Source organism: Mycothermus thermophilus, assembly GCF_041956435.1.
Source record: "Mycothermus thermophilus strain CBS 625.91 unplaced genomic scaffold VTJ04scaffold_2, whole genome shotgun sequence".
Taxonomy (NCBI): Eukaryota; Fungi; Ascomycota; class Sordariomycetes; order Sordariales; family Chaetomiaceae; genus Mycothermus; species Mycothermus thermophilus.
Genome location: NW_027191428.1, coordinates 2,856,822 through 2,878,139, shown reverse-complemented (window position 1 = coordinate 2,878,139; position 21,318 = coordinate 2,856,822). Strand labels below are relative to the sequence as shown.

Sequence of the window (21,318 nt, the reverse complement as noted above, 5' to 3'; positions counted from 1 at the left end):
AACAGGCTAAGGGGTTTGCTTGAGAGATGAAGGTTTGTGGGAATGTTGGTTGGGTTGCTAAGAAGATGGTTGGAGTCAGGAGAATGTTTAGTGAACAGTGAGCGTATATATGAAGGTTATTGAGAGAATGAATGGCAGTGAGCTTCGCAAGTTCATTCTTCCTGTCGGACATGGATCACACCCTTACTACAATCTGGAATATCCGGGAAGTCCCAACGAAAGGAATGATGTCTCTTTCCATGACATGTCGTATTGCAATCGGTACTTGCGTTTCCTCCTTGTGATCATGAAGGTGTCATGGGTTAGGATGTACATGATCGTCTGGCAGCCACGTTGGAAGGATGATGGCCTCAAGATCTAAAGGTCACAGAAACAGGCAATGAGGCCTTGGTCCTTGGTGGTTTGACACAACGTCAAGTGACTGACTCCAGCGTGGAGAGTGTCATTTTATTGTGATGTGTTACTACATAGATTGAGATTCAGAAGCGGTGCCCTTTTGTATGAGGCCATTGAGCGTGGAACTTGTTCACCATGGTATGGAAAGCGTTCATCACATGTGACCTCATCAGTAGATGTCTACCAGTACGTACGCAGGCGGGCGGGCATGAGCCGACGCAACAATCCATCAAAAGGCCCTAAACAATCCTGAATAAATCCACGTCCTTTGGCGAAAAGTCCGAGTACCTGGACCTCTACAACTCTGCCTATCCAAATTGCATCCGTTTCCAGCCCATGTTCCACAAGCTTACACACCCTGCTGTCCCGGGCCGTACCTGGCGCGGACCCTCCAAGGTGGCGCAACAAACCTCCGGAGTGTTTTGATGAACTGATGGAGCGAAAATCCGGATTCGAGTCCTTCCTCCTCGAGGCTGATCAGAGTGAACTCCATAAAGTACCTCGCAGTCGTGTGATGGATGAGCTGATAGACATTACTCAAAGCCTTGCGTTCAGCGACCCAATCGGTCCCATAAACCTCTTCGAATTGCTCTCTCAGTGCACGCAGCCTGGCCTGGACCTCTTCGCCGGTCAGTTTCTTGAGGACTGGGGCCAGGCGGGTCTTTTTCTCGTCATCAGTCAGGCATTGTACTGCTGCAGCTCCGCGTCGTATGTCTTTTGGTGGTCGGCCATAACCTCCTTGATGGCGATTTCTCCAGTTGGCGGGCGAGTAGCTTCGAGCAGTCTTTCCACCAGGTCGTCGTCCGCATCTGGGTCGACGAGGTACCAGATACCCAGGTCCTCGGAGACTCGCTGGATGTAAGCGATCCAGCGGGGCCAGTCGTCCTCGTTGTCAAGACGCGGGGCGGTTGAGAAAATCTCCATGATTGGGAATCGTCGCGTGAGCAATGTCAAAGGGTCGTTTGGGCAATGAAAGGGAAAAGAAAAGGGATACTAATCGTATCCATTTGATGTGACAGAGGACGGATGCTTCGAGTGGGGTAGCCGGAAGGTACTGAACTCAACTGTAACACAGCTAGAGACCAAGCCTGACCGATAGCATGTGTGGATGGAGCGGAGCTAAACGATCGAATTGAGTGAAGGTTTATTTGACAGTTTGTGAGGTCCCGGTGGGCATTATATACAGAAAGATGAGAATCATGGCGCTCGTACCTGATTTTAGGCGTTTAGGTCTCTAGAGACGTGCCGATGCCATTCCATGCCCGTCAGGACAATCCACCATGGAGCGGAAACCCTCAACCGATGCTCACAGATGGCTGGTCAGCATTCGGCCTTGTGCGACGTTCATAGGCTCTCCCTGGCGGACATATATTTTCAGAGAGTCGGAAAAGAGGTCGCCGTTGGCTGGGAATGGCAGCTCGATGTAATCCTGCAGCATCTTATCCACTCGGGGTGTTCGGGTGTTGGCCCTAACAATTGTCAGTATAACGTCATGCTGAGCGTGACACTATTTTGCATAAGATTGCCCATACCATGGGATTTCTGGATCTTCATCGACCGGTTCGTCCCAGATCATTATTGCTGGACGAGCAATGTCTGCGACGATCTGATGCACCGGTATGTCCGACCCAATGCAAATGAGCATGGTGGTTTCATCGACCTCGAGGAAGGCTCTTGGATCGTCGAGCACGGTAACACCGTTCTCCCGCAGAAGTTGTTCGTCAAGCGAGCAGTAAATGGGATCTTGGGCAAAGCATCGGATGGCGTCCGATGCGGCAGCTTCGCTCGAGGAGCTGAGAGTTAAGTTGCTGGTACTGGGAGAGTTGCGATTGGCAATAAAGTCTCGAATCATGAGAACAAGGGCATGTTGGGCCAAGCTGCATTCGCAACCGGTCGTCCACGCCATTGTGCCCAGTGAGAGGGCGATGATTTTGGAAATTCCAGCTGGAAGGGGAATAGACTCGAGAGTTGACCGGATCTGTGGGAGCTCGCCGCTCGCTTCCAGGGATTGCCTCATCTGCTGGAGCCTCCCTGCCACCGTGTTATAGTCTGCCAGTGGGAAACGGGTGACGAGCTCGTGGGTCTGGGCATCGCGAATCTCTGTTTCATACTCAATGGCTACCGGCAAGTAGTACATATATATGGGCTGTGAATCAGGCTGCCACGGTCCTGGTTTGTTCAACATGTTTTGGAGGCCGTTATATGACACTTCTGGCTTGGTCCTGAAACAGTGATCAGTGGGGTGGGTTAAGAGTCGGACAATGAGGACCAAGAAATGCAATCATACATGTTCAGGTAGAACTCGGGACCATATGGACGAGTTGGGCACCTCTGCCCTGTCCTCAGAGGGTAGTAGACGATGATGCCATTCAAGCCAGGCACCGCAATCTTGCCATCGGGACCTCCACCGGAGTCGAATTGCCGTACCAGCTCTTGAAAGACCTCTTTGCTGTAGAATGGCACGCCCTCCACGTACTGGGACCAGACAAAGGCCTTGGCGGCTTCTCTCGTTTCGTGTAACTGTTGCTGTGACGATGGAGGCACCTCTGGCTCCTCGGAGAACGCATAGCTGGGTACTCCCAACTCACTGTCGGCAGCGACCACGGACCGCGGTGTCATGGTTCAAAATGTGTGGTTGAAATCTCAGCACAGGAAGTGTGGACTGTTGGTCTTTGAAAGCGAGAGAGTGTCTCAGTCTGGCTGGGAAGAGGTAAAATAGAAGGGGAAAGAGTTGCTGCCTGCCCATCCATCATCTCCATAAATAATCCTTGAGATTGACACATCATTGGTTATATGCAGAATCAGACGGGGTGTGCCTTCGGGAAGGTTGGATGTAAGCCAACACCCCAGGCTGCTGCAGAGAGAGAACCAACAAACTGACATCCCAGAAAGGAAAGTGGTCGGCCGCTAACAACAGGCATCGGCCAGCTGTTGGCGCATGGCAGCTTTGAGGGTTGCTGTGGGCCCAGCGATAAGATAACTAACAACCCAACGGAAAAGTGGAGCACCTACATACAATTGTGGCTGGGCAGTGTGGCGGGGCTGACCTAATCTGGATGTGGCCCGGGCGCACAGCCCTCTTTTTTGCATGCCAATCGCACATTTTGCAAACCTCCAGCGGAATCCGTGTCGTCGCACCCACCCGGCCAAAAGTTTCCCGTCAATCGCTCCCCTCAGGACAGACCGCAAAGATGGCGACCGAACTCACAATCCAGAGCGAGAAGGCCTTCCAGAAGCAGCCTCACAGTAAGTTTCTCCTCCCAAAGTATCCATCTTTCTGCCTCTGGCAGCTTTTCGCGACGCCGAGACTGACGATGGCGACCCAAAATAGTCAACCTTGTCTCCAAGGTCAAGGTCAAGTCTTCCCGCCCGGGCAAGGGTGGCCGGAGATGGTACAAGGACGTCGGCCTGGGCTTCCGCACGCCCAAGACGGCCATTGAGGGCCAATACATCGGTACGTGACGAAGTGGAGGGACTTGAACTCGATACATCACCAGCATGACCCGACCGGCCCGATTTCCGACCTGTGCGCGACGACGAAAAGCGAGTCGACCGCTCTCCGGCGATACGTGACATCTCTCGCGATGGGAATGAGGGGAGGGAGGAGATCGTCATGCTGGAGGTCTCGAGGATGAAGAAGGGGAACGGTTTGGTTGACCAGAATTCCGCGTCGCAGACAAGAAGTGCCCCTTCACCGGTCTCGTCTCGATCCGCGGCCGTATCCTGACTGGCCGTGTCGTCTCGACCAAGATGCACCGCACCATCATCATCCGCCGCGAGTACCTCCACTACATCCCCAAGTACAACCGTTACGAGAAGCGCCACAAGAACCTCGCTGCCCACGTCTCGCCTGCGTTCCGTGTCGAGGAGGGTGACTGGGTCACCGTCGGCCAGTGCAGGCCTCTCAGCAAGACTGTACGTTTCCGTTCGAACCAGCTCGTTCAAGGGGATCCCAATCTCCTCCGCTGTCTTGAGCACCTCCCCTTCGTCCGTTTACCTCGTGCTAACACACATCGATACAGGTGCGGTTCAATGTCCTCCGTGTCCTTCCCCGGACCGGCAAGGCCGTCAAGAAGTTCAGCAAGTTCTAGAGGGTGGGCGCGGTGTGTCTTTCCTTTGGGCATTTCTGGCGTGGTTTTGCTTTGAGGGACTGGAGCTTTTATCGCAGCAACACGGGACTGGTGCCAGGAAAGGTCGGCAAGGCAATGGGGTGGGCAAAATGACTGCTTCATTCATCAGGGAGACCCATTGATTCATGATGTGTGTCTTAAGGGATGCAGTCAAATGGAATTTCGCCAACGTGAAGAACAACAACAAAAACGGACAAGACGGCGGCGGCGCTATGATACCCGAGCCGGATGAGGTGTTTGTCTTTAGAAGAGAACAACACCCAGCTCGGCTTCAGAAGTGGCAGGCCGAGCTTCCGGCAGTTCCTCTCGAAAGTCACCCAGTTTAGCCCAGGCCTCTCGATTGTTCTAGAGTGTGCGACAGCCTTGGAGTGCTTCTTGTGACGTGCCTTGCTCAATTGTTTTCTCTTCAAGTGATGTCCCCGATGTCAAAATGCAAAGGTCGAGCGAGCAACAAAATCCATCATGCATGAGACAATTTCAACCTCACACTTCCAGACACTCCAAGACAGACAATCCGGAGACATCACTCACCAACACGCATTGGGAAAACAAAAGCTGTGATTTGCCAATGGTTTCTTCTCTGAATTTTCCCAGAACACCAAACAATGGCGCGGTACCTACGTACTCTGCATTACACAAAACACACAACAAAAGTCCCAGCCCATCCAGATTGATTGACCCTCCCTTCCCTTCCTGACTCTCCAGCACCAATACTCAAACGCTTCTTCTTCCACACATCAGCCATGAACCACCTTATCAAAGACCTAAACAAAGGGAGACCGGTTTCACTTGCCCTCCCCACCCCCCTCTTCATCCCCTCCATCCCTCGCCGCCTGCTCAACCCCATGAAACGCGTCCCCAAACGCCGTATCCTCCTCTTCCCCACCCACCCCGACATCCACCACCATGTCGTCCATGTTCAGCTCGTCCCCGGCCATGCTCCCGCCGACCGACGACCCCACGTTGTGTTGGGCTTCGTAGCTCGCCAGGGCGTCGCCCGCCGTGTTCTCGTCCAGCCCGACGTCGCCAAGATCGTCGCCAGCCAGGGACGAGGTCAGGCCGGGCGTGTTGGCTGCCGAGACGGGTTTGCTTCCTCCTCCCGCTGGAGGAGGGGGTGCCGCCGATGCTGTTGTTGAGGCGGGGGCGGGGACTGCTGCTGGCGCGGCAGAGGCGGTGGTAGCCGCCGCGGGCGCGGCGTCGGTCATTTGGATGTCATGTTGCTGGGACTGGGACTGAGGTTGTTGATGTTGCTGCGGCGGGATGGCTTGGGGCGGGACAGAGGTTGGCGTAACCTGCCCTGGCACCGGCACCTGGGCTATCGGCGCGGGTGACGGGGCAGTGGGGATGTTGGACGCCGGGGTGGCGGCGTTGGAGGGCATGAGGTGAGGCTGAGGAGTGGGGAAGCTGTTTGCAGGCGTCGAGGTGGACGAGAAGCCGGCGTGGATGTCGAGGAGGCCGGCAGCGGTGCCGCCCATGTCGATGTCTGAATCGCCGGCGAGCATGGACTGGGAGGCGGGCTGGACGGGTTCGGGAGCGAGTTCCTGGAACCCGCCATCTTGGATGCGCTGGACGTCGCCGATGGCCACAGCGCGCCGGCCGACGAGTTTCTCAACGCGGGCGACAATCTCGTCGAGCGAGGCTTTGGATGCGGCATTGTCATTCGTTGAACCAGCGTCGTCATCGTCTTCGATCCGTCCCTCGAGCCGCCAGATCTCGTTCCCAGTGCCTTCAACCGCGGCGCGGAGTTCGCGTTCGGCTTGCTTTATCGCGGCATTGCTCTTAAACTCGGCCAAGGCGGCGGCATGCTTCGCCTTCATCTCTTCAATCTCGGCGCGCACGCTGGTCACACGCTCCTTGACGCGGGCGCGGAACTGATCGGCTAGGCCTGGGTCGAGCTGGCCCGTGTAAGGCTTCTTAGGTCCAGTATGAACGGCCTCGGCACCCTGGGCCTCAAAGATGCCCTCAGTGAGCGACGCGAGCTCGCCTCGGCGACCCAGACCAAGGTCCACCGGTTCGATTTGACCAATGCGGTACGGCGACGACAGAATCTCCTCCATCCACTCGTGGTTCTGCTGATACCGCGCCATGGCCAGCTCACGGGGGGTAAGGTGATCAAACATGTCGCCGCGCGAGATGTCCTCCTCGTCATCCAGCGGCGTCTCGGCGGCAGGGTAACCCGGGGCCATCATCGGCTGGCCGGGAGGCGGGGCCTGCTGTGCGCCCCTCCTCCTCGGGGTTTGTCCGGTAGCTGCTCCGGGATGTGGCGGGTAGGCCATGGCCTGGGGCACGGGGCGTTGCGGCATGGGCGGGGGGTACATGGTCTGGCCGCGGAAGGGAGAGGGGATCTGGGGCCAGTTGACGCGGTCCGAGAGCATAAACTCCTTGCGGACAATCTGGCCCATGCTCAAAAGCCGATGGCGGGAGTTGAGCATGGCCTGCATCGGAGGGGGAATGCCGATGGAAGCGACGGGTAAGCGATCATTCTTTTCAGCGGGACCGTAGTGAACGATCCACAGGTTGGGGTCGACCTGGGGCACATTTTGGACGGGCGCAGGGCCGCGCGGAGGACAAAGCCGGAAACGTCGTCGGGAGTGCGTCGCAAACTGGTCACCCAAGCGGAAACCTGATCGCTGGACGTAAATCTCGAGTATCTGCCATGTTGGAACCCAGGTCAGCCGTCGCGTCGCGATTTGCAGGTGTTTCTCGGCCGCCAACCGTATCATACCAATCCATTGACGGTGGTTTGAGGGTAAAGCATCTCGGGCCCTGACCACACGTAGCCATCGCTGGCAAACTCTGTCCCGCGCTGGGAGGTGGGCTGCCAGGTGAGGAAGATGGTGCCGTCGGCCGGGCAGTCGAGGTAGGTCCAGTAGAAGGGAGCGCCGTCGCGGGCGATCTTTGGGGCCTGGAGCAGCCACTTGGTCACATCGTTGAGCTCTACCCGCGGCATGGTCGGGTAGCGGGAGGCCGACAGGAGATGCACATGGGGAAGCTGGCGGCATAGAAAGTCAGCAAGGCATGGCGCACAGCAATCGTGTTGTCGCCCTCTAAGACTTCGCTGGTGTCAACATACCACGTCCCCATGAACATTCTGGCTTGGGTCGGCAGCCATGTCGATGGTCATGCAGTGGCTCGTGTATGTAAAAGGTGTCCTGATTCTCTAGTTCCTAATTGCTGCTCACTGAAGGCGGTTTTGTTGTTGATGGCAGAGATGGAGGGGCGCAAAGGATGGAGGCTGGGAAGGGAATTCAATGGCCTTGCGCCGCGACAGCGACAGCGACGTGAATTGTTGCAGCCGCGCTTTTCGCGAACCCAAGCGGCGCCAAGCAACAGGCCGAGAACTGATGGGTCCGAATCACGTGATGACTGGCTGCTGGTATGTACATACATACTGTGCACATGCTTGGCACCATCAGAAACTTGGATCCGCGCAGCCAAGAGCAAGCCGACTTTATAGACGTCCACCTTTTGCGCGGTACGAGTACATGGCCACAGCCAAAATGTCGAGATACAAACGGCTTTCACCGTGCCCCAGCCCGACAGTTGATGATGAACTTGGACGGTCTCCGAGACAGCGAGAGGCTACTGGGTGTGTTTGACTTGATCGGGAATGTGCTGCTGTTGGGTGACTTCACTCCCTCTGGTTGTGTGATGCAAGGCACCGCCACTACCACAGGACGCTCGGCTTCCATATTGCCGTCCGTGTAACGGCTTACTTCCAGATTAGGTACCCAGGAAACTCAGGTACATGTAGAGGCAGAGCTAAATTGGTATCAAACGCGCATGCCCCGGGTCAAATGACGTTTGTATAAATCCGAGCTGTCTTCCTCTGAGATGATGACGATACCGTCCCCGACCTGCCTCAGTGCTCCAAACACGGGAGTTCCCCATTGAGCTTTCATTCTATCTCGGAGCCCTATGGCAGTTAAACCCCTTTGTATGTGATTGCTTATCTACCTGACCTTCATGTCAACTTGTGTTTACAATTGCTCTCTTGCTGCCCGTGACCGGGAGCTTCAACCCTACGCTGATGTTGCTGGGCCAGGGGTGAGTCGTCCTTGCTTGAGGCATAATACTCTGCATAGATGTTGATATGGCAACATGCCTCTTTACTCGGAGTCTAATCATCAAAGACTTAGGTTATTGCGGGCTTCTTGGGAACTGCCTGGCTTACCATCATTCTCCTTCTTATCAACTATCTCTTCACTTTCAATCCCATCAAAAACGCCTTTCATCAAGAGAACTACTGTGGCTCGCCTTGGCACCCTAATCCCATCGATTTCACAATCAGTCATTGTCTGAAATGGCACTTGATTGCGCCGTGCTATGTCTGGGTGGACAAATTCCCCAGGTTTCAAGCTGCCTGTGAGAAAGTAAGATCAATATCTGCTCATTGAGTCCCAGCAATCTACCTTAAGTTGCCGGAAACAGCCCCACTCAGAACCCAAGCAGGCTATTCTTGTCATGTGTGACACTCAAATCGTCACCGGTCTTGGGATTCTTTTCAGCGGAATCATCGACCTCAAGTGTGGAGTCTCTGCCTACCATTTCTTCCTTCTGGGCCTCCTCGCCTGGTTCTCCAGCGTCACCCATACCGCCGGATTGACCCAGCTGCGAGAGTACCTTTACCACCGACCAGTCGAGAGGTGGGTTCGGCTGCTCGGCATGAACTCTTTGTTTATCATGCTCCTGGCCGTCATTGCTCCTACAGCCTTCTTTACTTGGCCAAGCCAACTCAATTGAGATATCCGCCGCTCTCCCCGGCACCCCTGCCATCTGTTTCTACAATGTCCGGCGTGGAGTTGAGTGGTACGACTCTGTCCAAGGCAAACAAGACTCCCGACTGCCACGGGATGCTCAATGGCTCAACGTAGGGGTCCTCTTATTAGCAACGAGGTTGCGCGAGGAACGCACAACCTGGAGGACCTGACCCGTGGGTTAAATGCCCCTCACCTGTGGGGTGCACGGGCCAGGCGGCTCCACTATTCTACAACCTAAACCAGTGGGGCTAGGGTTAGGGTCACAACCCTAACCCTCAAGGAACGGGTGCCAACCCGTGACACCGACCTATCAGCGCTACATCTGGATTCCACTCAGCCGTTGTCTCTGGGCTTTTACTCACCTTCACCATGATCAGTCGAACTTTCAAAGCCATCCCATCCGTGTCTGGATGGTTAGCACATATTAAGAGACATATTCGTCAAAAGTTTTTGGTCCGTATGCGCCGGTATTATTCCCCAGATCGCATCACCCGTCATGAACAGTTCAGGGAACGCTTCGGGCCCAAGGGATCACTTCGTCACAGGCTGGCATGCTGGGTAACGGAGCCCATTTATATCCAACTGGCCGGGCTACAGCTGGCCCGAATATACACTGATTTACTAACATCCACCCTGTCTGATGTAAGTACCTTACCCTACTTATTATCTCGGTGCCTGGTTCCTCGGCTCTCCATTCCGTTGTTAGGTCCAATAGGTCGGCCCTCAATGCAGCGGCTAACTCTCTCTTAGGTTTACTGGGTCTTCTTTTCAGCAATCTGGGGAACCATCAAACTCTTCCACATCAAGAACTCCGCGTACGTCGAAGAGGATAACAGCTGGACTTTTGGTCAGATCCTTCCGGCTTTCCTTCTTCTTGCACCTCTCATTTCCGTTTCCGAGTGTTTCGCCGAATCCAGGCACGACAAGGTCCCGGGGCAAAGCCCTGGACTCGAGCACGGCTGGCCCGAGTTTGCCTCTGACGACGATGGCAACGACAGCAACACCAACAACAACAACAACGCCGCCGATGGTGTTCGTTCCGTTGATATTGATCGCCAGAGCGGAGACCTCTCCAGCCACAATCGTTCCGAGGAAAGCGGTCCCTTGGAAAACAGTACCCCTCATCTGCCCAGTCCCTTGCCTAAGAGGTGCTGCCTGGGACATCAATGGCCAGAAATACCCCGGCGACGGCACCAACTTGATGCCTTCCTGACCCACAACTGTTACTATCGAAGTCGACGCGGCGTCTCATGCAGTCGGCTGTGTTCTTGGCCTGCCTTCAACTTCTGGTGGTCACGATCCGTCTCCTCATCGATCTCGACAAAGAGGGCTCCGGGGTGAGTGTGGGATGGGTCTTGGAACGGTACCCAAACTTGTTGGTTGTCATGCCGACTGTGACAATGATTCACATAGTGATTCTCCAGCTTGCATGGGCTTGGTCCAAGAAAAAAGAACTCATCGCTTGGAGTAGCATGGCCATCGTTTTTATGGTTGGGTTTGTTCCCTTTGGCGTTGCCCCAATGGCGGTGTTCGGCGTTACATGGGTTCCCTTTCAAATTATTTTGGGTCTTGTCTGGGCCGGACGTGCGATAGCCCTGATCTTGCTGATTCCTACATTGCTGGCTTTCTTTTTGTGATACCTGAGGTGACAGTCGTCTAGGTTCAGAGCCAATTGGGGGCGTCATCACAATGGATTCAGTTCACTCGGTTCTTCTCCCAAAGCAACGGTAATAAGCGTCAGACATCATCCCTGCATTGAATCATGACCATATTTCTATCTCCTTTTACTCTACTTCGACTCTGAGCTCGACTGCCCAGCAGTATCCCGATTTATTAACATGCCACACAGACTCCCACACCCCAACAACCTACTCTTTTCCGCCCCTCCCCAATTTCCTCACTTAAACCTGGTATGTCGACGCCGACACGTTGCCACCCCGCCCAGTCCAGTTCACGTGGATGTCCTTGTCCGCCGGATACTTCTCGGTCGCCGCCTCGGGCTTGATGCGGAAGGTGTGCGCGCCGAAGTAGTCGCGCTGCGCCTGCAGCAGGTTGGCCGGGAGGTCGCGGGTCCTGTAGCCGTCGAACCACGACAGCGCCGTCGAGAAAGCCGGGGTGGGGATACCCAGAAGGGCAGCCGTCGCCACCACGTTGCGCCAGCCCGGCTGCGCCTTGTGGATGGCCGTGTTGAAGAACTCGTCAAAGAGCAGGTTCTCGAGATCTGGGTTCTTGCGGTACGCCGCCGTGATGTCCTTGAGGAAGACGGAGCGGATGATGCACCCACCGCGCCACATGAGCGCAATCGACGGCTTGTTGAGCTTCCAGCCATACTCGCGAGCGGCCTCCTGCATGAGCATGAAGCCCTGGGCGTACGAGATGATCTTGGAGGCATACAGAGCCTGCTCCAGGTCGTCGAGGAATTGCTCCTTGTTGCCATCGAAGGTGGTGGCCCGGCTCACGTACTGGAGCTTGGACGACGCCTTGACACGCTCATCCTTGATGCCCGACAGGCAGCGGGCAAGCACAGCCTCGGCAATGAGCGTCACCGGCATGCCAAGGTCCAGAGCGTTGACCGCCGTCCACTTGCCCGTACCCTTCTGCCCAGCCTTGTCCAGAATCTTCTCGACAAGAGCGACGCCGTCATCGTCGTTGAAGTACATGATGTCGCGGGTAATCTCGATCAGGAACGAGTCGAGGACGCCCTTGTTCCACTTGGCGAACACGTCGCCGATCTCCTTGTTCTGCATGCCCAGACCGCGCTTCATGATATCGTAGGCCTACAACGGAGAGAGATAAAATGTCAGGATGGCAGGTTAGGAACAGTCGTGGAGCAAGGAACGTACCTCGCAGATCAGCTGCATGTCACCGTACTCGATACCGTTGTGCACCATCTTGACGTAGTGGCCGGCACCCTCGTCACCAACCCACTCACAGCAGGCCTCCCCCTCGCTCTTGGCAGCAATGGCCTGGAAGATGTCCTTGATGAAGGGCCAAGCCTCCTCGTGGCCACCAGGCATGAGGGACGGGCCGTAGCGCGCACCCTCCTCACCACCAGAGACACCAGAGCCGACGAAGCGGATGCCCTTGGACGCCAGGTACTTGGTCCTCCGGTTGCTGTCGGGGAAGTGCGAGTTGCCACCGTCGATGATGATGTCGCCAGCCTCGAGCAGGGGCAGCAGCGTCTCGATCCAGTCGTCGACGGGCTTGCCGGCCTGCACGAGGAGCATCACGCGGCGCGGCCTCTTGAGCTTGGAGACGAACTCCTCAACCGAGTGGGCGCCAACGATCGACTTGCCCTTGGCCTCGTTGGCCAGGAAAGCGTCGACCTTAGACACGGTACGGTTGAAGGCGCAGACGGTGAAGCCGTGGTCGGCCATGTTGAGGATCAGGTTCTGGCCCCTGAAGCGCAGCTCGTTAGCAAGACGTGGCACGAAGCGCGTAGGACAAGATGGATTCCGACTTACATGACGGCCAGGCCGATGAGGCCGAGATCAGCGCTTGCAGCATTGTTAGCATTGTCTTGGGACTTGAGTGTGTCGGCGCCGGCCTTCAGGGCGCCGCCAAGGTGGATGTTGGCCAGGCGGGCGCTGGAGGAACTCAGCACGTGGCTTGGGACGCTCTCTTCGGTCCATTGCCATGGCAGAATAGGTGGGCAGGACGGCGGACAGGAGGCGTCCTGAGCCCGGGCCATTGCCCCTCTCAAGGTGCTGGACCAGGCGAAGCCAGAGAGTGCGCCATGGAGGGGCGACAGCGTGAGGGCGGCAAGGCGGGGTAGCAAACACTTACACTGCGCCAGACATGGTGGCTAGGTGATGTGTAGAGACAGGACTTCGATTTCAATGAGAAAACAGCAGCTTGGGAGACGTCGAGCTCTTCTTCCTGGAGGCTCGACCAGATGCGGATGTGTTTGGTTGGAAGTGTCAAAGAAATATGCACCAGGCGATGTGGGGGAGGGGAATAGAAGCAGGAGGAAAATGAGGATTGGGACTCAGGCTTGGGGGAGAAGTGAATGACGAAAGCTTTAAAAAGGCAAGCGAGCTTCGAGGTCGGAGGGGTTCACGTCGCGGGAAAGCTAAAGTGACAGCAGCCCACCCACCAAAAGAGCCAGGGTAGGTAAATTACCAAGCACAAGGCCAATGAGGCGCGGGGCTTACTCAGGATCTTGGGATCTCAGACTGCATCCATCCCGTCCACTTCAGGTCCTGGTTTTACCCATGGATCAGGTGTTTGAGTCCAAGGTGTTCTTGTGGCTTGGAGCTTACGGATACAGAGTCATGATTGTCGTCTGATGAGCAATTGGTTGTCATGACAAGTATCAAAGTGGTTCTTAGTTGTCTGCACCATCTCAGCCCAAGAAGTCAAGCGATTGAAGTGAATTACACGATACGGTACATTACATGGCCTTTGGAATGCTGAGCAATGAAAGGGGCAAGCGTGTAAGCCGTCCAGCTACAGACTAAGCTGCTAACAAGGTTAGTTGGACGTCCGTGGACCTCTCAATGGTTGCTCAATGGAGCGGCTGGCACACCGAAAGCGCCGTTTCTGTTGTGGTCCGACACACACTGCTTCGGATTGAGGATCTGTTGGTTTCGAAACCCCGAGACGGCGCCCAGGGGCCCCAGTGCGTGCGGCACGGAGGGGCAACATTCAATGCCAATACGTAGGTACCTCGACGGAAAAACGATTCATCATGGACAGCACACAACCTTAGTCGAGGGATGACTATGCATGGTAGCTCCAACCTCGATATCATGGAGAACCTTCACAGGTTTCCTCAATCTCCTCAATCCAAGAGGATCCAGTCATCAGTCAACAGTCATCCACATGGAGACATCCATGCGCAAGGACCGGGTTTGCAGCTTGCCAGCCACACTCCGCTGGCTCTTAGTCACCACAGCTAATCGACACGATAATCCAAGTTTATCCGGACATGTCTCCCATCTCTAGTGGCAACTCGCGGTCTCCGCGGGTCCTTCGGAGTTGCACAGAGCACTGTCTAGCGCGGCATGTTACAACCCACCAGGTCACACTCCCCACGCTGCTCTGCCCCGAAGGCACGTTCTCAAAAAAGTTGGGAGTCTTCCCAGCGCGTGCCCCCCACTGCCGGGAGCCTTGTCACCCCACCAAGGCGAGACACAGCGTCGACGGGAAGACACAGCATGGCTTTCGGAGCAAATTCCCGCAGTTTGAGGCGCTGGGCCCGGACCAAAACCGGGGCTAGTGACTTCAGGCTTTTTAACTCGACCAATGGGGACTTCAGGTACCAAAAATAATAAAAGAATCGACGAATTTTCTGCCTCTGAGGCGGCTGTCTGTGGCCGATTCCGGTGCGTGAAATGTGAAGAAAAGTGTTGAGCCAAGTCTCGGCGAAACAAAAGGTTCCAGCGCCTAGCCCCGCGACTGAACCCCGCCATCTCCTAGGAGTCCAGCGTCAGCTCCTGGATTCATGGCTTACCGTAATTTACGCCCACTGGCCTTACTTACAATACCATGCGAACGGGCAGCTGACGGTGTGATGAGAATCGTCAACAATTGGGCCTGTTGTGGATCAAGTCTAAGCAAGCGCATTCAATTGCAAACCATCCTCGGAGAAGCCGATCAAAAACTCTGGAAATTTCCATGCAATGAGAGTGCATTGTTTGATCATTGCTTCGCTGACTGAGCTACCTGTGTCTGGATGTTCCCGTTGTTGTTGTTTTTCTTCTTTTGCGCCCCGCGCTCTCCGGACCGGCGCAAAGCGGCATGACGTAACCAGAATGCAAACAGGTGGATCCCAGCCACATCTCAACTGCCAATGCGGCGCCTCAGTTGCCAAGCCTGGCGTCAGCCACACAGTGTCTCGGTTTCTTGGCGCTTGGCTCTTCTTCAGGCGCTAACTCCATTCTACGCCATCAGCTCGCTTATCTCAGCCATCTCCAAGCCAACATCCTCCATCCACCACAACCCGTTTCCCGTGATCCCGTGAGCCAGGCAACGCGGTCGAGAGGTTACAGGAGCAAAATCCGTCGCCGGACTGGGCTCACAGGTACGTTACTACTGCAGCGCGTCTGCGACGTCAACCATCTTCTCTCTTCATTCGGACGCAAAAAGTTCATCATGTCGTACCCGGGTCCTCCAGGTGTCTCGAAGCCATCGAATTCCTCCCTGCCCCCGCGCCCACCCGTCACCAATCTCCCAGGCTTCAAGCCCGCATTTAAGCCCGCCTTTCAGCCTGCCCCAGCGGTCTCCGCTCCGGGCTATACCGCACCGGCGCCCACACCAAGCGGATACGGCCCTGTCGTTCCGCCAGCCCCTACCAGCTATGGCGCGTCTCCCGCAGTTCCGCCCTACGCGGCGCCAGCCCATCCTGCTGCTTCCGCCATAGGCGCGACCCGACCCGGCTATGGACCGACGGCACCTTATGCCTACGGGCCCTCACAAACAACCTATGCGCCGCAGGCGACAGCTCCCTACTACGGCACCGCTGCCGCCGCTGCCCCGACTGCAACACCGGGCGCCTACCCGGCCGCAGCACCTCACGTCCGTAACCCCTACGCCGCCGACAATTCTGATTATGACCCCGAGATGGCAGCCCAAATAGCCCAATGGCAAAGCGCCTACATGCCACGCGATCCTAACGATCCATCCAACAAAGCCGGCGCCGCCAACGGCACCAACCCGGCAGCGGGGACCGCCCCGGGCGTGGCCACCGATGGCACCGACGGCACCGCCCCCGCAACCACAGAGAAGAAAAAGACCGTCATCCGCGAAGGCGGCGGCAAGAAATGGCAAGATGACACCCTGCTCGAATGGGACCCCTCCCACCTGCGTCTCTTCGTGGGTAACCTGGCTGGCGAAACCACGGACGAGTCTCTGCTCAAGGCCTTCTCGCGCTGGAAGAGCGTGCAGAAAGCCAAAGTCATCCGCGACAAGCGCACCAACAAGTCCAAGGGGTTCGGGTTCGTCAGCTTCAGCGACCCAGAGGACTTCTTCCAGGCCGCCAAGGAAATGAACGGCAAGTACATCCAGAGCCATCCGGTGGTTGTGAGGAAAGCCAAGACGGAGATTAAACCCGTCGTGGTCAAGGAGGAGAAAAATAAGGGGAAGCAGGATAAAGATAAGAAGAAGAGTGGCAGCGGGATGGGTGCCGGTGGGAGTGCTGGTTCCGCTGCGTACGAGCCTCGGCTGGGCCCGGCCGCGGGCGCGGGGATCACCAAGCCCGGTCAGAAGACGAAGGGAGGGTTGAAGTTGCTTGGGTGAGTTCGGCCAACTTGACCGCCCTAAGGAGAAAGAAACAGCAACTAGTCAGCGCATGCCCGAATACCTAGCATGGTAGCTCAGGGTATTACCGCAGCAGAAAGTGGTGGTACGGCATCGACAGAAATGGAAGCGGACTGGCCAGCCTGGCTGGTTCAACATGAGTCCGGACAACCATTGGAGATAGAGCATCGCGGCGGGTAGGAAGGAAGGAAACGAGCAGAACGCGCGCGCATGGTCATCAACTTGTCTCATGCTTCGGCTAAGGGTTTAGTACTGGAGTATATGGCGTTTCCAGACGGGTTTCGTCGTTTGACAAGGGTGCATTTGCAAGCAAGCAAGCGAGCAAGAGCCGATGTTGTTAGTAGTACATAATGAATCTTTTTCGAGGGTCATGGAGCAAAATGGCGTTGGCAGAATTAAGGCGTTCCACGAGATATCGACAAAATACAGGTTGGACCCCGGGCAGTCAGCATTACGTTAAGTTGCCTATGTGAGACTGGTGTTTAAAAGAGCCGAGGTACACGCACACCACACAAGAACAGAATCAAACAACCCCGGCATCCGAGATTCCTGAATGAATGAATCGTCAAATCCCAGGCAAAAGAGTTATCCCGTCCTTATATTCTCTGACCTAAAACATTCTGAGTCGGTCCCGTCATGTATCCCATTCCCCCCAATTCCGACCCCCCTTTCCAGGTTCCCATCCATCCCATGTCAATGTCTGTGTTTGCTGCCCGACTCACCATGATCCGAACCAAAACCAAGAACTTAACGATAAAAGAAAACAAAGAGAGACAAAAAAAGATGAAACGGCATCTCGGGATACGACTGTGGGTATCATCAAGTATGCATGATAGTACAAGACAGGGCATATGCGTTTCAGAGACAGAACGTCGCCGTGACGGGGGAATGCCTTCGTACCCCAATCCCCCTCTGATCTCTCTATATAAAATGCATATCAACCTATGCGATGACCGGTATGATGATGGGCGAGAGCAACAGCTAATCCAATCCAGCCAACCAATCAATCAATCCTCCCATCCTTAGCCGCGCGTCCGTCATCTCTCGACGACCCTCCCGCATCCGGCCCCGGCGCCGCCACCATATCCCCTCCGCCTGCTGTAAACAGCACATCGCTGTTATCGTCCGGGGCGGAACGCGCCAGGAGCGCCACGTCCTCATTGTCTTCACCTCTCCTACCCCTGCCCCTGTGGCTGTGGCTCCGGCTGCGACTGCGGCTCCGGCTCCGGCTCCTGCTGCTGCGTCTCGGGAACGCAAACTCCTCTGAGGCCTGCTGCGCGAGATGCCCGCGGTGGACGACGTTCTGCGCCTCTGCGCGCATCTTGGAGATCTTAATCCAGTTGTAGGCGGCGATGGCGGCCAGGGTGGTGAGCAGGCCGATAATGTTGACGAACGTCATGGTGTCGCCAAAGACGAGGGCGGCGGCGGTGATGGTGACGGCCTCCTTGAAGATGCCGGCAATGGAGAGGGTAACGACCGAGGTGCGCTGCAGCAGCGCGAACTCGGAGGCGGTCATGAGGAAGGCAATGCAGCCGGGGAAGAGAAGGATGAGTGGTGCGACGAGCAAGCCCTTGTCCTCGGCGATGTGGCCGAGGCCGGCGAGCAGTTTGGTAGGACCCTCAACAGGGATGGCGATGCAGATGAGAGCCAAAAACATGACGGGAGCGAGGAAGAAAATGCTCGAGAAGGGATTGGAAGTGGCTGGATGGCGGAGGAGAAGGATTTGGGTGAGGGCCCAGCGAAAGCCCGAGAAGAAGGCGGCCGAAATGACCAGCACAAAACCGCCCAAATGAAACTCAACCTCACCGGCCACCATCATGACAACACCAAGAGTCATGGTGGCAATGATGGCCACGAGCTTCCAGGTGGGTGATTCAAGGCGGAACAGAAAGGCGAAAAGTAGAACAAAAGCGAGGGATGAGGATTTACACATGGCTGACATTATGTTAGTTGAGCGCGCAATACAGACGCCACACAGACGCGGAACTTACTGTAGAAAGTGAGCGTGATGAACTGGAGAGATGTGTTGCCCAGGCCAATGTCAAGACCTGTGGCCAGACCGCAGGGTCCAATCCTCGTCAGGTAGTACATCTTGGTCATGATGGGCTTCTTCTCTTGTTGAGGCTCTGGTCTCGACTGACTCAGGTCATCGGAAGGGTGATGGTGATGATGGTGGTGATGGTGCTGGCCATGTTTGGGCCGAAGAGACGGAAAGAGGAATAAAACCAATGAGGCCAGGGAAAACTGAACGAGGAAATGACATGCGGTGGTGAACATAGGAAAGCGGAAGTTGAGCTTGTCTGGTGAGAACATCCATTTGTTGTACTGCGGTGAAGGTTAGCATGTGATTGTGATCAATTGGCCGAGGATTTTTGAGGAGGCATACCAAAGATATTAGCAAGGAGAAGAAGTACCACAAGCCGATCAGCACAACGTTAACGACGAGGCGCTTAATAACGTTACGGTCGGCCTCCCTCTTCTCCTCCGGGGAGATAACATCGCCAGCGACGCGCTGATCGAGCCGTTGGTTTCGCCTCCTCTTTCTCTGCTTCCGCCGCCGCTCTCTGCCCGTCAGGCCGGCTTCCTCGTCGTCGTGCAAGTCTTCATCGGTCAGATCGTCATCGTCGGTTGTGGTAGCGACAGACACTTCGCCTGGCCTCAAGGACACATTGTCTATGCTGCTCTCTTCGACGATCTTGTCGTCGTCATCGGATAGTTTGTTCGGGCTGAGGCCGGATCGTGTTGAAGCGCGTGGTGACCGGCGACGGCTCGTAGATGCGCCCGGAGCGTTTATGAGACTGCTCCGGCGGCGACGGTGACCCGTCGATGTAACAGCGTCCATCTCGACGTCGTCCGGGTCTGGAGTTACGGCGGGAGGATGGGACCCGGAGGCCGCTTGGGAATGAGTTGGAGGTGGCTCGAGGGCCGGGACTGGCGCAGAAGCACCACAGTCCTCGGGTGTAGGGGGAATTCCAGCGGCCTGGCTGGACGTCGAAGGGATCGACGAGGAGGAGGAAGGATGTGCGGTTGAGTGTGCTACACGGTCGGGAACGTCATCGGGGTTGGTGGACGAGGGAACAAGAGGAAGTTGATCGGGCCCGGAGGCGGAGGTTGACGGAATAGGGAGCGACATGGCTGCGGAAGTCCACCTAGACGGGGCATCATAGCGTTCCGCAAGACCAATTGATGGACCAAGCCAAGGTTAGCTGCCCTTGGATGTCTGGGATGGCCCAGGAGTCCGGGCAAAAGGTGTGGAGTAGTCGAGGCACGAGGACGCGACAGGATTGGTGTTGGAGTGTCGGATGACCAGGACCCCGGCCTCAAGCGGAGAAGAGGACAGGTGCGGCCAGCTGGGCGCTCGGCAAGGGGCAGCGCCAAGACGCCACAGGAAACGCTGGAACTCGGACAGTATCAACCGCCCGGCTGGCTGCCGTTAGGTCAACGCTCCGCTCTTGGGCGAAATGGCGGATCTGGACTTTGCTTGGTTGCATCAACGACATTCTTGCTGTTGTTGAGCTGGCAAAGTCAAAGAAGAATGTCAGCACCTAGGTACCTCAGCTAAGTGTTAGCAACGTGGATCGTGGCAATGGTCATCAGAGACAAGCTTGGTTACATGAGGCGAAACGCTGGCAACCCACTTCTCAAGATGACGGGTTGGCATTCCCGAAATGGGGATCGAACCAAAAATCCATCATCTCATCTTTTGTCTTGTCAAATGGTATGGACTAGCATTGAGAATGAGAAGCATAAGTGTGTGTGCACGTCCGGCCTTCCATCTCTATTCTGGGTTTCAACAGCGCCGGGTGATGTGTAAGCGCCCGTGGCTGTTGTGTTCCTGGACCCGTGCACAGCGGCGAATGCCTTTGCCTTGAAGAAAACCCTGTGTCTTGTACATACATACCTACCTATGTAAGGTACATCCGATAGGACAGAACAGCGGGATAGCGGGATGTCGGAAGAGATGGAGCCTATGCGCACAAAGATTGGGTGACAGATCGGGACCTGAGGATGACAAAGGACACGAGTGCAGGGGAAAGAGCCGAGACATGCAATGCGGGAACAATGCCCTGTTGTTCCGGTTTCGAGGAATCGAGGCAAGTGTCCCCGTCGATCCCAAGCACTCCCAAACCCTCCTGTTCGGACGACAGCTGTTTTGAAAGGCGGAAAGTGCTCGGCGTCATTGATCTCCTCTATCAGGCAGAAAAATTCAAGCAAAATAAATAATAGAAGAGTTTGGAGATGCTGCTAACCATTGCAGAAATAGACCGCACTGAACAGCTTGTCGGTATTCCACATGCTTCTTGCAACCACCTCTCGAGCTCCATCGAGCACCATGTTCCACATGCATCCTCTCCCATCTTCCAAACACCTCAACCTCCAGCTTACAAACCTTCAACTTTGAATGGGCGCGGCCCCCGCGGATGTAGGTGGCTGACTCGTGCATCTCGCATCTATCCAACCAAGCATGCATCTCGACCACCATACCAGCTCCCTTCCAATCCCGGACTCAAGGCAACGCAGATGTGAATGGAATGCGGGGTGATGCGAGGCTCTCCTGTCCGGGCTCGTGATTTTGTATGTTGCGAGTGAATCTTGAATCTATATCAACTTTGGTTTCCCCGCTATTCTCTCTCCTGTCTCGCTTCTCCCAGAAGTGTCGATTGCTTCAGGAAACTTGCTGGACCTGCTCTGTTACGTCATAGGTCTCCTTGACCTCGAGCTTGCGCCCCTCTCCCCTCCATTCGTCTCCCAGTTCATGATCGTGCTAGCCT

The 21,318-nt window shown here is 55.8% G+C and overlaps 9 protein-coding genes across 9 annotated transcripts; 4 read left to right on the top strand and 5 right to left on the bottom strand.

The window, feature by feature from the left end:
* Positions 1-745: 745 nt before the first annotated feature.
* VTJ04DRAFT_3210 (uncharacterized protein) lies at positions 746-1,320 on the bottom strand (the record flags this gene model as incomplete). Its single annotated transcript, XM_069361086.1, has 2 exons — positions 746-1,057; positions 1,132-1,320. 2 exons carry the CDS (start codon positions 1,318-1,320, stop codon positions 746-748), a joined length of 501 nt encoding a protein of 166 aa, XP_069221731.1.
* Positions 1,321-1,702: 382 nt separating this feature from the next.
* On the bottom strand, positions 1,703-3,015 carry VTJ04DRAFT_3209 (uncharacterized protein; the record flags this gene model as incomplete). The annotated part of the gene is made up of 3 exons (XM_069361084.1): positions 1,703-1,865; positions 1,929-2,618; positions 2,684-3,015. 3 exons carry the CDS (start codon positions 3,013-3,015, stop codon positions 1,703-1,705), a joined length of 1,185 nt encoding a protein of 394 aa, XP_069221730.1.
* Positions 3,016-3,587: 572 nt separating this feature from the next.
* VTJ04DRAFT_3208 (40S ribosomal protein uS17) lies at positions 3,588-4,487 on the top strand (the record flags this gene model as incomplete). The annotated part of the gene is made up of 4 exons (XM_069361083.1): positions 3,588-3,642; positions 3,728-3,850; positions 4,073-4,311; positions 4,419-4,487. 4 exons carry the CDS (start codon positions 3,588-3,590, stop codon positions 4,485-4,487), a joined length of 486 nt encoding a protein of 161 aa, XP_069221729.1.
* An 824-nt stretch (positions 4,488-5,311) lies between these two features.
* Positions 5,312-7,638, bottom strand: VTJ04DRAFT_3207 (uncharacterized protein; the record flags this gene model as incomplete). The annotated part of the gene is made up of 3 exons (XM_069361082.1): positions 5,312-7,177; positions 7,252-7,518; positions 7,600-7,638. The coding sequence occupies 3 exons, from the start codon at positions 7,636-7,638 to the stop codon at positions 5,312-5,314; spliced, it is 2,172 nt and encodes a 723-aa protein (XP_069221728.1).
* A 2,107-nt stretch (positions 7,639-9,745) lies between these two features.
* On the top strand, positions 9,746-11,045 carry VTJ04DRAFT_3206 (uncharacterized protein; the record flags this gene model as incomplete). Its single annotated transcript, XM_069361081.1, has 3 exons — positions 9,746-9,928; positions 10,037-10,318; positions 10,986-11,045. 3 exons carry the CDS (start codon positions 9,746-9,748, stop codon positions 11,043-11,045), a joined length of 525 nt encoding a protein of 174 aa, XP_069221727.1.
* A 142-nt stretch (positions 11,046-11,187) lies between these two features.
* VTJ04DRAFT_3205 (uncharacterized protein) lies at positions 11,188-13,086 on the bottom strand (the record flags this gene model as incomplete). Its single annotated transcript, XM_069361080.1, has 4 exons — positions 11,188-12,063; positions 12,130-12,685; positions 12,751-12,783; positions 13,073-13,086. The coding sequence occupies 4 exons, from the start codon at positions 13,084-13,086 to the stop codon at positions 11,188-11,190; spliced, it is 1,479 nt and encodes a 492-aa protein (XP_069221726.1).
* Positions 13,087-15,382: 2,296 nt separating this feature from the next.
* On the top strand, positions 15,383-16,525 carry VTJ04DRAFT_3204 (uncharacterized protein; the record flags this gene model as incomplete). Its single annotated transcript, XM_069361079.1, has 1 exon — positions 15,383-16,525. One exon carries the CDS (start codon positions 15,383-15,385, stop codon positions 16,523-16,525), a length of 1,143 nt encoding a protein of 380 aa, XP_069221725.1.
* A 657-nt stretch (positions 16,526-17,182) lies between these two features.
* Positions 17,183-17,462, top strand: VTJ04DRAFT_3203 (uncharacterized protein; the record flags this gene model as incomplete). The annotated part of the gene is made up of 2 exons (XM_069361078.1): positions 17,183-17,359; positions 17,409-17,462. The coding sequence occupies 2 exons, from the start codon at positions 17,183-17,185 to the stop codon at positions 17,460-17,462; spliced, it is 231 nt and encodes a 76-aa protein (XP_069221724.1).
* An 87-nt stretch (positions 17,463-17,549) lies between these two features.
* VTJ04DRAFT_3202 (uncharacterized protein) lies at positions 17,550-19,679 on the bottom strand (the record flags this gene model as incomplete). The annotated part of the gene is made up of 3 exons (XM_069361077.1): positions 17,550-18,481; positions 18,538-18,871; positions 18,933-19,679. 3 exons carry the CDS (start codon positions 19,677-19,679, stop codon positions 17,550-17,552), a joined length of 2,013 nt encoding a protein of 670 aa, XP_069221723.1.
* Between the last annotated feature and the right edge of the window lie 1,639 nt (positions 19,680-21,318).